This window comes from Sinocyclocheilus grahami, unplaced genomic scaffold, assembly GCF_001515645.1.
Source record: "Sinocyclocheilus grahami isolate Dianchi unplaced genomic scaffold, SAMN03320097.WGS_v1.1 scaffold262.1, whole genome shotgun sequence".
Taxonomy (NCBI): domain Eukaryota; kingdom Metazoa; phylum Chordata; class Actinopteri; order Cypriniformes; family Cyprinidae; genus Sinocyclocheilus; species Sinocyclocheilus grahami.
The window spans coordinates 688,226-701,700 of NW_015505441.1; the positions used below are offsets into that span (position 1 = coordinate 688,226).

The 13,475-nt window shown below is 37.8% G+C and overlaps 2 protein-coding genes across 3 annotated transcripts in view; one reads left to right on the top strand and one right to left on the bottom strand.

Annotated features, from left to right (window-relative positions):
* The window catches only part of LOC107599184 (cGMP-dependent protein kinase 2-like), a 12,344-nt gene extending 5,696 nt beyond the window's left edge, over nt 1–6,648 (top strand). The window contains exons 7-18 of one of the 2 annotated variants that reach the window (XM_016290700.1): nt 371–465; nt 710–778; nt 859–957; nt 1,298–1,451; nt 1,571–1,707; nt 1,932–2,021; nt 2,095–2,236; nt 2,316–2,479; nt 4,552–4,674; nt 4,783–4,845; nt 5,184–5,250; nt 5,789–6,648. In XM_016290700.1, the coding sequence (XP_016146186.1) occupies nt 371–465; nt 710–778; nt 859–957; nt 1,298–1,451; nt 1,571–1,707; nt 1,932–2,021; nt 2,095–2,236; nt 2,316–2,479; nt 4,552–4,674; nt 4,783–4,845; nt 5,184–5,250; nt 5,789–5,884 (1,299 nt within the window). In that variant the 3' untranslated portion in view covers nt 5,885–6,648. Of the gene's footprint in view, nt 1–370; nt 466–709; nt 779–858; nt 958–1,297; nt 1,452–1,570; nt 1,708–1,931; nt 2,022–2,094; nt 2,237–2,315; nt 2,480–4,551; nt 4,675–4,782; nt 4,846–5,183; nt 5,251–5,788 lie in introns of those variants that run through there. The other variant, XM_016290701.1, reaches the window with a different exon arrangement.
* A 1,371-nt stretch (nt 6,649–8,019) lies between these two features.
* Nucleotides 8,020–12,875, bottom strand: LOC107599191 (bone morphogenetic protein 3-like). Its single transcript, XM_016290711.1, has 3 exons — nt 12,254–12,875; nt 10,103–11,001; nt 8,020–8,763 (listed from the first exon to the last, which is right to left on the bottom strand). The coding sequence occupies exons 1-3, from the start codon at nt 12,519–12,521 to the stop codon at nt 8,572–8,574; spliced, it is 1,359 nt and encodes a 452-aa protein (XP_016146197.1). The 5' UTR covers nt 12,522–12,875; the 3' UTR covers nt 8,020–8,571.
* Nucleotides 12,876–13,475: the final 600 nt, after the last annotated feature.

Sequence of the window (13,475 nt, forward strand, 5' to 3'; positions counted from 1 at the left end):
AGGGGGAGAGAATTTAATTACAGGAAATGATGGTTCTCGTCAGCCCGTCGCCACCATGTCCGAGAGCATGTTGGGAATTAGGCCATTAGTGCCAGCCACCAAAAACTGGCTATCAGAATGGTCAAGAAGGTCATCGTGATTTTCTGTATCATTTTACAGGATTGAGAATGAATCAAAATTCAGCGAACTAACTCCATTTCTTCAGTGTCATTATTGTTGATTACATATGTGATGCATTATCTCAACACACATGAAATCTATATAATTAAAAATAGATTTGGACCATAAATCCAAAATACAGATCATAACGTTTACATTTGTTCTCTTAAACTGGTTTGAAACGTAACCTCTGTCTTTCTGTGTTGCCCAGATTAAAGTCACACAGAGCACACAGGATCATGAAGAGCCTCAGATCATCAACACCTTGGGGAAAGGGGATTATTTCGGAGAGAAGGCCCTCATCAGGTGCTGTCCGTCTTCAATCCCCAGCTCAATTCTCATTTCCCCACTTTAATCCTGTTTCAATAACCTTTTGGTGTATGAGGACTTTTTGTATTACTGCAGTAACAGAGAGCAACTTTGTCTTGTCGACGTGTATTTGACTTAACAGAATATTATTACAATCAAATCCACAGAACTGTCATTTTAGGAGCCATTTTTAGCTCAGTTTGTTTCTAATGCACTTAATGTGTGCTTTGTCAAACCACAGCGATGATGTCAGATCTGCGAATATAATCGCAGATGAGGATGGTGTGGAATGCCTTGTCATTGATCGAGAGTGAGTTCCCATTTCAAGATCATCATATAGTTGCTTATGATTTTTTGTACTCGCTGACAGTAACAGCGGCCTTTTCTTAGAACCTTCACTCAGACTGTTGGGACTTTTGATGAGCTTAAAAAGTACCTCCAGAGCTATGTGGAGAATTTAGCACGGGACGATAAGAAGAGAAATGCTAAGTAAGTACTAGCTGTTTCTTTTAATTTAAACAGTGATAATATCATCTTCGTGACTTTTTGCCTCTCCATTGTGCTGTCAAACAGTGTTTTCAAGTGAGTATAGCCTAAAGGCTGAGATTTGCCACCAATCTCCAATTGACAGAATATAACTCATATAATTAATAACATGTACGTATGCACATTTTACTTTTTGGATTTAAGTATTTGAATCCCCAGTCCACCTATTTATTCATACAGTGGGGTCCAAAAATCTGAGACCACTTCAAATGACTTTATCAGCAGAACAATGGTCAATGTCACAAATTTGCTCATTTAATTATATTCAATTAAACTCTTTCAGGAGGTCAGGAAGCTGCACTCCTCCCACCACCCCAGTGTCACATGATATGATAGAGCTGAAAGAGAGAGAGGGCAACTTTGCATCCACTATACCCTTCAGCTGCCTCGAGGTTATTGCCACACTGGGAGTTGGAGGCTTTGGCAGAGTTGAACTGGTTAGAAGCTTCTTGACAATAATCACACTTCCTCTTCATCATTTTAAACATTCCAACAAAAACCATTTCCATGAAGCGAGGGAATAATATGAGCAATAATGACGCCAGTTTTGCTCTAGGTGAAAGTGAAGAATGAGAATGTGACGTTTGCTCTGAAATGCATCAAGAAACGGCACATCGTGGATAACAGACAGGAAGAACACATTTACTCCGAGAGGAGGATCTTGCTTGAGACAAACTCTCCTCTCATTGCGAAGTATGTTCATCTAGTTTTAGTAATGCCTGTTTAGTCTTGTGAGTTTTAGGAAATATTGGAACATCTTAAAAATAATAATTGAAGTTCACTGTTGCTTTTTAAGACACACTCACAGATCCCCGTAGTGTTCATTTAATCAAATTAAGAGAGAAGGATCGTAACCAAATAAGAGAAAATCCAGTGGCAATGAATGTTTTGATCTAATCTCTAAATTTTTCACTTAGAATGTACCGCACTTTCAAAGACAACAAGTATGTGTACATGCTGTTGGAGGCATGTTTGGGTGGAGAGATCTGGAGTCTTCTTAGAGACAGGTTAGCTCCATTTCATGTGGTCAGTGTCCAGTGGTTTAATGCATAAGCTAAACGTGTCTCTGTTTTAATACAGAGGGAGTTTTGATGAATACACTGCCAAGTTCTGTGTGGGCTGCGTAACAGAGGCCTTTGACTACCTACACAACAATGGCATCATATACAGAGACCTGAAGCCTGAGAATCTCATGCTGGACACAGATGGATACGTCAAGCTGGTAAGCTCCTCTGCTACGTCAGCAAACCTCACTCAGTAAACTCAGTGCAGCCATATCGATTCCAAGGATCTTTTCTCAGGTGGATTTTGGCTTTGCTAAGAAGCTCAAGTGTGGCCAGAGGACCTGGACGTTCTGTGGGACTCCAGAGTATGTTGCGCCTGAGATCATTCTCAGTAAAGGTCACGGTCTCAGTGTGGACTTCTGGTCTCTTGGAATCCTGGTCTTTGAACTTCTGACAGGAAGGTTTGCGTCAGCTTACATTTTCATGTTCTTGTCATAAACCCCGTGTTGTGGAAGCCATTTTTTAATACATATGCATACAAAAGACTTGTTCTGAGCAGTGTTATTCGTCAACGACATTTTTTCACCGACGACAACTAGATGTTAACAACCTAAAACTCTTTTTGAATGACAAACTATGAGGTAAATCTATTGACATTTTCGTCAACGAATAAAAACGAGACAAAAATGTTAGGGAGGGAAGATTTGGGAAGAGATTCGTTCAGAATGAATCTGCTGCGTGGTTCGGAGGTTAGATGCGTACACAGGCCTATGAACCGGCGGGACATAAGCTAACATACACTTGCTGCATGTCACATAAAACGTTCAAAAATGTCAATATGTGGGAGTAAGAGAAGAACAGACATATGGATAAATCTGACGACACAAGAGAGAACTCAATTCGGTCCGGTTTTCTGAGCGCAGACACAAGCGTACACGCACAGAAAGCGCATCTCACAGAGCGTGAGTAGTCTTTCGCTTCGCATGAATGGAGAATTACACACAAAAGGATGTCGAAATTGTCCATTTTGACGAGTATTCACGTAAACACAGTTGATTATGTCTTAAGTGAGCGTAAACAGTAGGAAGAACATGTATCAGTGCATTGCATCCATTGCAGCTGTGCGTTCGGCTTTAAAGGGATAGCAGCCTAATTTAGTTGCTGTTGTCCGAGTCATTGATGTTAATCAAGCAACAAATGAAAGACGCACTGCTCTTGACTGAAAAACTTTAGTAGCCCTAAAGATTAATCTAAATTTATTTATGGAAATAAATGTCTGCTTGAAAGAATGAAGAATATGGTTAACAAGTTGCTATAAAGAATGCATAATTAGCCTATATAAGACTATGTTCTTGTTCTTCATGAGAAGTGGTTTTATTTAATTTTAACATAAAGTCATGTGTGTCACCGCAGTTAAATTGGTGTCTATCATGATAAAACCTTAATATCAAACCTATATAATGAGTTTGGAAATTTTTGAGAAATGCTTCATAAATGCACAGTAACTAAACCCCAGTTTTGGGGTTAACGCATTACAAGTAACGCGAGTTACGTAATCAGATTACTTTTTTCAAGTAACTAGTAAAGTAACGCATTACTTTTAAATTTACAAGAGAATATCTGACTTACTTTCTCAAAAAAGTAATGCCAGTTACTTTGTTTTCCCAAGTATTGACTGACAAGTCTCCTGTCCTCATATTGGGAGAAATCGGAAGTACAGAGGAGTTGTGTGCGCTGTGTGAACATGATGTAGTTCTAGACTAAATGTGAATGTGCATTAATTCATCCCACTCGCAAAAAAACAGATTTAGTATTCATCAAAATGAATTAAAACACTGAAATGCAAACTCAGAATATGACGCAAACCTGCAATAATTAAATATGTTAAATAACACAAATGTATCAAATCCCATTTTATTAACTAATGTCTTTGCTGCTGACCTTTGATGATCCAGTTCATCCATACTAATAAGCAAAAAGGACTTTAGATAAACTATCAATTGTGCTTCATTGTTTTTTTTATTTCTGAAGAGTGCTGAACCTTCTTGTGTTCTACTGTACAGACGTGAATTTACTTTTCCTTCAGCCTGTGAAAGATGTGAAATGGCTTTTACATTTGCTATAAATAGAACTTCTTATATTAAAAACAATCAAGCCCTGCTCATATTTAAAAAGTAACGCAAAAGTAACGTAACGCATTACTTTCCATAAAAAGTAACTAAGTAACGTAATTAGTTACTTTTTTAGGGAGTAACGCAATATTGTAATGCATTACTTTTAAAAGTAACTTTCCCCAACACTGCTAAACCCATTATATTTTAGCCGACTAAATTTACTGTAGATTAATCGACTAAAATCTTATGATATTTAGTCGACTAAAACTAGACTAAAACTAAAAACAATTCAGATGACTAAAACTAAATGGCATTTTAGTCAAAAGACTATGACTAAAACTAAATCAAAATTTGCTGTCAAAATTAACATCGGTTCTGAGTATCATATTGAAACATATTTGATCTGATTGTTCCTGAAGCCCCCCCTTTACTGGCTCAGATCAGATGATTATATACACATTCATTCTGAAAGGAATGGAGAAGATGGACTTCCCTAAAAAGATCACCAAGAGGCCCGGTGACCTTATTCGAAAGCTGTGCAGGTATGATCGTGGATCATTTTTAATGTCTTTTACATGTTTTCTGAACCTGTTCAGGTCCCACTGCTATAAATCATAATATGATTTTGCTGTCCTCTTATTTTCATGAAGACAAAACCCTTCAGAGCGACTGGGGAATTTGAAGAATGGAATAACTGATATTAAAAAACACAGGTGAGAGTACAACAGTCACATTCTGGTGCTGTTTGACTAAAGAATGTCCTCAAAAGTTATTTGAAGTACTCATCTCGTACATATGAACAAAATATTAGTCCGAGCATTTTAAAAACAACAGTATGCTTGGTTTTTCACAATGATGGCAGCTCAAATAACCCAAGATCTCTTGATTTACTGTACCACCGAGTCACTCTGAGGATGTTTTAAACAAGTTTCCATCATGTTAGGAAACATTACACTTGCATTTAACATTCTGAAAGCTGGGCATCAATAAACACTATAATAATAATCACCTGCAGTACATAAATTTGACAATGGTGATTTTTGGTGTTTAGATGGTTTACAGGATTTAGCTGGAGTGGTCTGAAATCCAGAAGTCTGATATCACCACTTAAAAGAGAGGTAAAACACACCTACATTACCTGGACAGAGTTTATGTTATAGGAATGTGTCATAAAATGACATATATAATACCGAATATAATAATATATGTACATATTTTTTATTTTACAATCACCAAGGCTGCAATTATTTCATCAAAAACAGTAATATTGTCAAATTATTACAATTTAAAATCATTTAAAAATGTAATTTATTCTTGTGATGGCCAAACTGAATTTTCAGCAGCCATTACTTCAGTCTTCAGCGCCACATGATCCTTCAGAAATCATTCTAAAATGCAGATTTGCTCAAAAAAAGTATTATTGTCGAATAGAGTTGTAATGCTTAATATTTGCGTGGAAACTCTTATTCAGGATTCTTTAATGAATAGAAAAGTTTCAAAGAACAGCAATTTTTTGAGCGTTTATATACTTTTTTGTAACAGTGTAAGAGTCTTGTCGCTTTTGGTCAGTTTAATACATCAAATATTACTGACACTTTTAAACAGTAATGTATCAGAATATTATCTTGTTTTCTCTTTTTCTTTGTTTTCCTCCAGGTGAAGGGACCCACTGACCACAGTTACTTTGACAGTTATCCTCCTGAAGAAGAAATCCCTCCAGATGAAATGTCGGGTTGGGACACAGACTTCTAACTGACCCCTCAGTGCACCCATGTGTGAGTTAAACAAAACTCTTCTCCAACATGCCAGCCTTTCTTCCAAGGAACCTCAGACCATTAAGCCAACAGAAGCAGTGTATGTGCCGCAACAATGGACTCCTTGACCGGAGGCTGCTGTTAGTGCTGTGGGAGGCACAGCAGAGGAGGACAGACATAAGAAGGGAATTGTTTCACCGTGTTCAGATATACTCATACATTGTGATGATAAACATTGCTGTATTTGACTGAAACTGTACCACTGAGATGTCAGAGCAGGATCAGTCTGTGAGAATGATGTAGCCGGGGCATTATAGAGGATAGTGCGAAACCATTGGTAATATTTACCTTTAGAAGTGCAGAAGGGTCAGTGGTTTGTCAAGAAGGTGAGATGTTGCTGGTTATGTCACATATTTGAGCTCCTGAAGGTAATAACCACCTGTGACTGTGAATGCCACTGATGAAGTTTCAAAGGTTAGCAATTCAAGCAGACATATGTGAATAGTATTTTTAGTGACTTTTCCTAGAGCTCTTTCAAGTACTTCAGGTGACCGTAACCTCTGCACCTGTGCCAAATATGTTTGTGTTGATGTAATGCTTGGCGCTTGCTTATTTTATCCTTGTGAATAGGAAAAATGTTTCGTTTTTAGTGTGAGGATTTAGATTTTGTTTAGTCATTCTACAAGCTACTTTGCAGTAATTGTAAATAAAAATGTCAGCTGAAATGTACAGTTTTGTTCCCAGCACTTTTTAAGTTCAGCCGTCAGTGCACACTAGTGATTTGTAAATGAGAATATCTATTAAATAATGGAGTTTGATGTTTGTGTGGTAACTTTCCAGTCCTCATTGACCCATTAAGCCATTTACATCATGTTCCATGATGCAACAGTCTCAACATAATTTTGATTGCATAACAATGCAATCAATATTCAGTAAAGTTGTGCTGGCCGGAGGGCTGAGTCCTTCAATACATGACAGATAACACGTGGCTACATAATTCTTAAAACTTTATTGAGTTTTCTTTGAATGGTCTGCCAAAAGGGCTTCTTTCAACTAAGGAGATGTTACAAAAATAAGCATTCTGTGATTGCTTCCTTTTGCACCCCTGTCTGACCTTTGTGCCGCAAAGCTCCATGAATATTTAAAGAAGCCCCTCTGTGCTTCACAAAATGAAGATACAGAAGGCATCATACAGAAAATAAATAAATGCTTTTAAAGGTCATTTCCATATACAAATATAATTTCTTATGAAGCTTATAATACAAAGCACATCCTTTCACCTACATCATAACATTTACAAAACGCAGTGTGGTGGAAGCCTTCCAAAAAATATATTACACAAATCCTAAAGGAGTGCTTTACATAGTGTTTCTTGATGTATGTGTTATATATTAAGATAATAGCCCACTTTTACATATATGTGTACATTTCTCTGTTGTCCATAGGTTGACTTTACATCAACAAAAACTCCAACTTGGATGCACGCCGTTTATGAACATGCAGCTTACGATATGTCATTGCTTTAGTTCTATGCTAATTTCAGAGTAAAAACAGAACAAAATGTATCATTACAGAACAGAACAGATATCATTATTGGAACAAATGATCACATTTTATCAAAATAAACGGGTAGACTTAAAATGTTCTGCCAAAATAAAACATTACATAAGTTACACTCATCTTTGTGAAATAGAAATATTCTAGAAGATGAAACTTTTTAATGTGTTAAGGCACTTTATATAGGCGTTGTTATGTTAAAGAGACAAAGGCTTAATATAATCTACATAATCTTCCTGAACATATCATCTGAAACATTTCTCATTTTGAAATCTATTTGCAGTTTTCAGAGGAACAGCAGAAAAGTTTTTCACGTGAACAAAACTGAAACAGAACGCGTGCATATACGTTATGAATTTGGCTAAATGTGAGGATTCAACTTGTATTAGTAGGTCAGATGGAAACATGATTGAACATATTTACAATTGCAAGTAAAAAAAGCCTGACTAAACAAAATTATGTTTACAAAATGTGATGTAATACTATTACATGTAAGCTCGTAACAATGCACATTTTTGGAGAAAATAAATATATATATTTTCTGAAGATTAAAGACATTCAATACAGAGTCACCCAGAAATTAAACACTGTTTTAAGCTTAATGTGGAAAACTGAATATGTAACTTATATAGGTAATCATTTTAATAGAAATCTTTTTTTTCTTTCTCTTTTTTTTCCCCAAAAGTCCTCTTTTCAGCACATTTGGGCTCTGGAGTAAAGTCTACCTTGGTATAGCAGCCATAGAATATGAACAATGAGAGTCAATCAATGCCTCTGTAGCAAAAATATAGCTATAATAATGACAGATCGTACAAACTGTACAGAAACATGATGGATGACAGCAAATGTTTGTCCCCTGTATGCTTAACTGCTGAGGTTATAGAAACATGAGAACTTCCTGCTCAAACGCAGACAGACAGTCTCTTCATATGCTTAAATCTCTAGTGATGCATGAAGCCTCCTGATAACAGTAATGAATTCCTAATGGAAAAGCACTTTGCTCTTCACAATCCTTAAAGCTGGAGATAGTTCTTCAAGGGTTATGAAACGAACATCTTCAGTCTTTCTTCCAGTGCAAAAATTGGGAATCGGTTTAAGGGAGGGAGGCTGTGAAAGAGACCGAAGCGTTTACCGACAGGCACAGGAGTCCACTGTCATATTGGGGTAGACCTTGAGGACCACGTTCTTGTCTTCATCAAAGAAGAGGATGCTGAGGGAAGACATCTTCTCCGGTACACAGCAGGGCTCTGGGATGCCCGGGACCACCCCCACCGCCCGCACGATGCTCTGAATGGTGGCGTGGTTTGAAGGTTTCAAAGACTGGAGGAGGTCAAAAGTGCAAGAGGTTAGACATTTTTCAGAACCTGTTACTGGGTTTAGGACAGTACAGTTTGTTTTTGATAAACCAGTCAAAAGCACTACAACACTAAAGGGTGAAAAAGAAGTAAAACATCGTAGATTCATGGATTCATGCAAATCCAGCCATGTTCCAATGTCTGTGAAAAGAAACTTGCTCAGAATCATTTGAAGAGCAAAGCAAGCCTGATAAAAAAGCCATATTAAAAATAGCTAAAATAAATAAAGATTAAATGAAATCAAATGTAAATAGTAGAAAAAACATAAACTTAATGAAAATGAGAAATGTTGGTGCTTTTGCAAGCAACTGAAAATAAGTACTAAAATTACTAAAACTATAAATACATTTTTAAATAAAATGAAAATAAAAAAGACAAACTAACTAAAACAAACAAAAACATAAACTGTATAAAAAAACATTGGTAATGCACCAATGTTACAATTCTGGCCAATAACCAATAAATTGTAGATATTAAAATGCTATACTATTTTATCTAAATCAATTAGTTATAAAACACTAAAAATCTACAATTTTTAAAGCTAAAAGTGAATTTAGCCATTATAATATGATATGATAAATAAATGGATAATTGATAAATGGATAATTGTTTTGAGATTTGCTAAAGATGACATTTAACAGTCTTATATTATTAGGCTTTTTAAAGACGAACTTTAAGTGAATGTTAATCAGAAGAAAAATGGGCATGCACTATTAAACCCACTGACACTGATAATTAAAACTTTAATATCTAATTTATCTGATATGGAACTGATACATTGCACATCCCTAATTTGCTAAAACAAGATCAAATCCATTCTTATCTGAAGGGATGGTAAGGGGTTTATCCACATACATTTTAGAATATGAAACAAATGAATCTTATAATCAGCTTTACAACATAAACATAAACTTCAGTAAACTGCCACATTACTGAAGTAAATTAGACTTTGTGTTTCTTTAAATCCATTGGTAGCAACATCTCAAAGTGGCAATGGGAAGGTTTTGGGATGAAGAATGACAAATGGTGTGATAATGGAAGTTTAATGAACTGCTGTGTTGCCCACAGTGTCAGCTGAATGATTTACAGCTGTTCTCCTGACTGCCACTAGGTGGTGCTTATAAATCACTTGCCTTCATGCCTGTCTCTGTCCTTTTCCCCGCTGCTTTGCTTATTCACTTCTCAAGTAGATTGTCTCACAACAAATTAGAGTTGCGCTAGTTAACTAAATGGGTGCTTCATTTTAAAACTCATCCAGCTAACTTTCTACAAAAAATGTGTGGAACCATAATTAAACAATGTACCTTTGGCATGGGGAACTGACATGACCCCGAGCAGTAGTATGCATCAAAAGACTTGGGGGAGATAATCCACTCGCTCCAGCCGATATCTGCAAAGTCAACCTTTAAATATCTGCGAGCACAGTTCTTCGGCTCGTTCCACTGCTTCTTACGTGCTTTCTTAATGGTCTGCTCATCGAACTGCAGGAGAGGGTTCTTGAGCCGTGGATTCTTGCGAGGCTTCTTGCGAGGGCTCTTGACTGGTTTACTCTCCACTGGATCATAAGGGCTGGTCTCATCCCATGTAGGTATCTCATAAGGGTACTCTGGGCCTGGAAGCTCATTGTTCTGTAGCGGCAGCAAGATGTTGGCGGACCGCTTGGTCCGATGTTGTGAGGAGGCACTGCGATTATGTATTTCGAGCATATGAAGATTAGGCACCAGTCTGCTTTTGTGTCTCTGCAGGGTGGACACGACACTCTCAGGCTCTGAGATAGCCGAGTCATTTGCGTAGACCAGAATGTAAGGAGACCTATCTGACAAGAGTTTCTTCCAAGGATGATGTCCTTTTGAGTCAATGTCAATGCCTATGAGAAGCTGGTCGTGTCGCTTGGCTTGGTTGACTACACGAGTAATGTCTTTCCACTGCCATGATATGAAGTCCCGGTACATTGTGGAGATGTTAATGGAGAAATGGCCGATTGTTCTGGTGGTGTTATCCACAAAGCTGAAGCTCCAGACATCAAGGTGAATATGACCTTGTCTTCTGAGGTTATGGTGAGCGCAACTTTTGTGCCTTGTGCATCTGTGGCTGCTGTTCTGCAGGTCGCCAATGTAGTAGTGCAGCGTTGCTGAGAGAACGTCCTCAGACTTAGAGAGGGAAGTGAGGTTGAAGATCTGTAACTGCTTATTATTGATGGTCCCTAATAAGAAAAAACAAGCAAACAATTCAAAAAAAGCATTGCATCACTATCACTCTTCATCTGAAACTCATATTTCAGAAGACAAACTTTGTCTGTGGATTTGTCATTGACATATGACCACTGAGTTTTAATAAAGATGAGTTCGAAATCATGTCTTATGACAAGCGTATTAAGACCAGAACAGAACACTAGGGGGCGGTATGAGTGCAGGACTGTGCTGCCATGTCCACTAGTCAAAAGAAACTGTGGGCTTGTTATTTTTTCAGACTCTCATAAATGTGGAAATTCGCGTGTTGCGCTTTTGGGTGGATTTTTTTCGAACTATGTACGAACAATCTCTAAAACCTAAGTTGCACTCTACATAATGCCATTAATAATCCTTCACCATTTAGTTATCCGTAAATGTGCACGAACAAGATTTATTCCGTGATTTAGATTGCTAGGTTATTTTCATTATTTCACAATACTATTGCGGTGTGGAAAGCCGCTTGATTCGAGCTTGTTTTGATGAGAGATCTGGCAACACTGGCGCAGTGTGACTATCATACGAGCGCCTCAGCGTGAGCAAAGAAGCGCACTTCTCAGCACGAGCGAAAAGTTCTAGAAGTCATTTAGAAAAGGTATATTAAAAGTACATTTTATTTAAAAACAACAGAACAGTATCAAAATCGTTGAATCCACTTGCAAAACATCAAGACTCGTTTTACAATCAACGAGCAACACCTCCGATGTTGGCTCATTACGTTTATCGACATCTAATAACATCCGTTTTAAAGCCTTAAAACTAACGTCTAAAAAGATTTATGAAACGCTATACGATAAGCTATTCACCTCGAGCTGCTGTCTCACGCAAATCAACAGGTGTAATTGCACCAACCGCAACACAAGCTGTTACAGAGTTACTTTAAGCTGTTATTATTTATATATACAGGAGAAGTTATGGACTGACTGACAGCATCAGTCATTTTCATATATGGAAAAAAATATGCATTTTAAAGTGAATGTAAGCATGCTGTCACGCATCAAGCACTTTTTGGCGTTTTATGGGAAAAAGTACATTTTGATAAAAGCAATAAGGTGAGTAAATGAGAGATTTTCATTTTTGGGTGAACTTTCCCTTTAAGAGATCAAGCTCAAAATTAATAAACACACCAACACTTTAACTAAATTGGGCTAAGAGAAAAGGTGAGGTGGTATTAACGACTCCATTACTTCATTTAGTCTTTTACTGTGAAATGAACTTAACACCTACCCAAATGCCCTTTGAAGCTGCGGACAGTGTTCCCATCTTTGAGAGGGAATCCCGCACTGGTGTATTTGGCGTAGAGCATCTGCATGTGTTCTGACAGCGTGTCCTGCTCGCTTTTCTTTGCATGTTGCTTATCTTGCGCCTCCACTTTTTGTCCAAATTGCACGTCTTTTGAGAAACCCATGAAGGGTGCTTTAAGCACAGCACAGTATCCACAGCACAGATAACCCCATCCCAACAGGAGGATAAACAGTCGTTGACAGCGATCCATGCTGGAGGTACGGGACTGTTGAAGCTGATCTAGGTGTAATATATCAGTGCTGAATGCGTTTCCAAACTCTTGTCTCTTGAGAGGGAGAGCATCACATGGACCCCCAAAATAAGGCAAAGACAGCGAGAAAAAGAAGGGGGAAATTTAAACAAGATGTCACTTTGTTGTACTCAAAATAGTCCAAATGCAAGTTTCCAAAGATCGACGTTCCTGCAGCAGATATCACAGTCCCTGTGCAAAATGTGCGAGGATGTCCGTGTGAGTTTGATCTGCTGTAGTCCTGATGGTCAGGCTTGATCCTCGGTTTTGTGTCTGAGCGTTGCTGTTCTCAGCCAATCGCGCCTCTTCCCTGCGTTCATTGAAGGTTAAGCTTGTTGCGCTAGTAATATATGGGGGCTTATGGTTGCAGTCGGAGTGTTGGGAATCCGACTGATTTCCGCGAATCGGTTCTTTTGAACGGTTCGTTTCAAATAACCGGTTCACTGAACAGACTGTGCTGTTACGTCACCACGCGTTCCCTAACATCCCTCTCTTTGTACTAGTTTTAAGAACGTTTATTATAAGCACTGCTCACATTGTTGAAGTTATGATTCAGCTCACAAATCCACTTGGCGACTATTCATGTAATTTGCATTTACACTAAACTCTACTAAAGTTGATTCACATCACTTGGTTGAAATAGTTTTGTGCGTTTAATAACTCTGTTTCAAATGCCTATCAATAAAACGGTCATACAATCAATTCTAAACGTCTATAGGCTACACAATATTTCAATTTTGATATTTAGATAATGAAGTAGTCGTAGTAGTAGGCTATTCACACCATTGGTCAAGGTTCTCGGTTCAATGATTCGGTTGTCAACTGCGAGTCGGACTTGTTCAAAAGATCCACTTTGACCGACTCGGCTAGGGAACCGTTCTTATTTATTCAGTCCAATTCAAGAACGAATCGTTT

What these genes read in the sequence shown, in the direction of transcription:
- LOC107599191 (XM_016290711.1), bottom strand. Translation starts at nt 12,521, where the DNA reads ATGGATCGCTGTCAACGACTGTTTATCCTCCTGTTGGGATGGGGTTAT. An exon ending in CAGCTTCAAAGGGCATTTGG is followed by an intron (nt 11,002 to 12,253) that starts GTAGGTGTTAAG and finishes TTTTCTTATTAG; the next exon opens with GGACCATCAATAATAAGCAG. An exon ending in GTCAGTTCCCCATGCCAAAG is followed by an intron (nt 8,764 to 10,102) that starts GTACATTGTTTA and finishes GACCTCCTCCAG; the next exon opens with TCTTTGAAACCTTCAAACCA.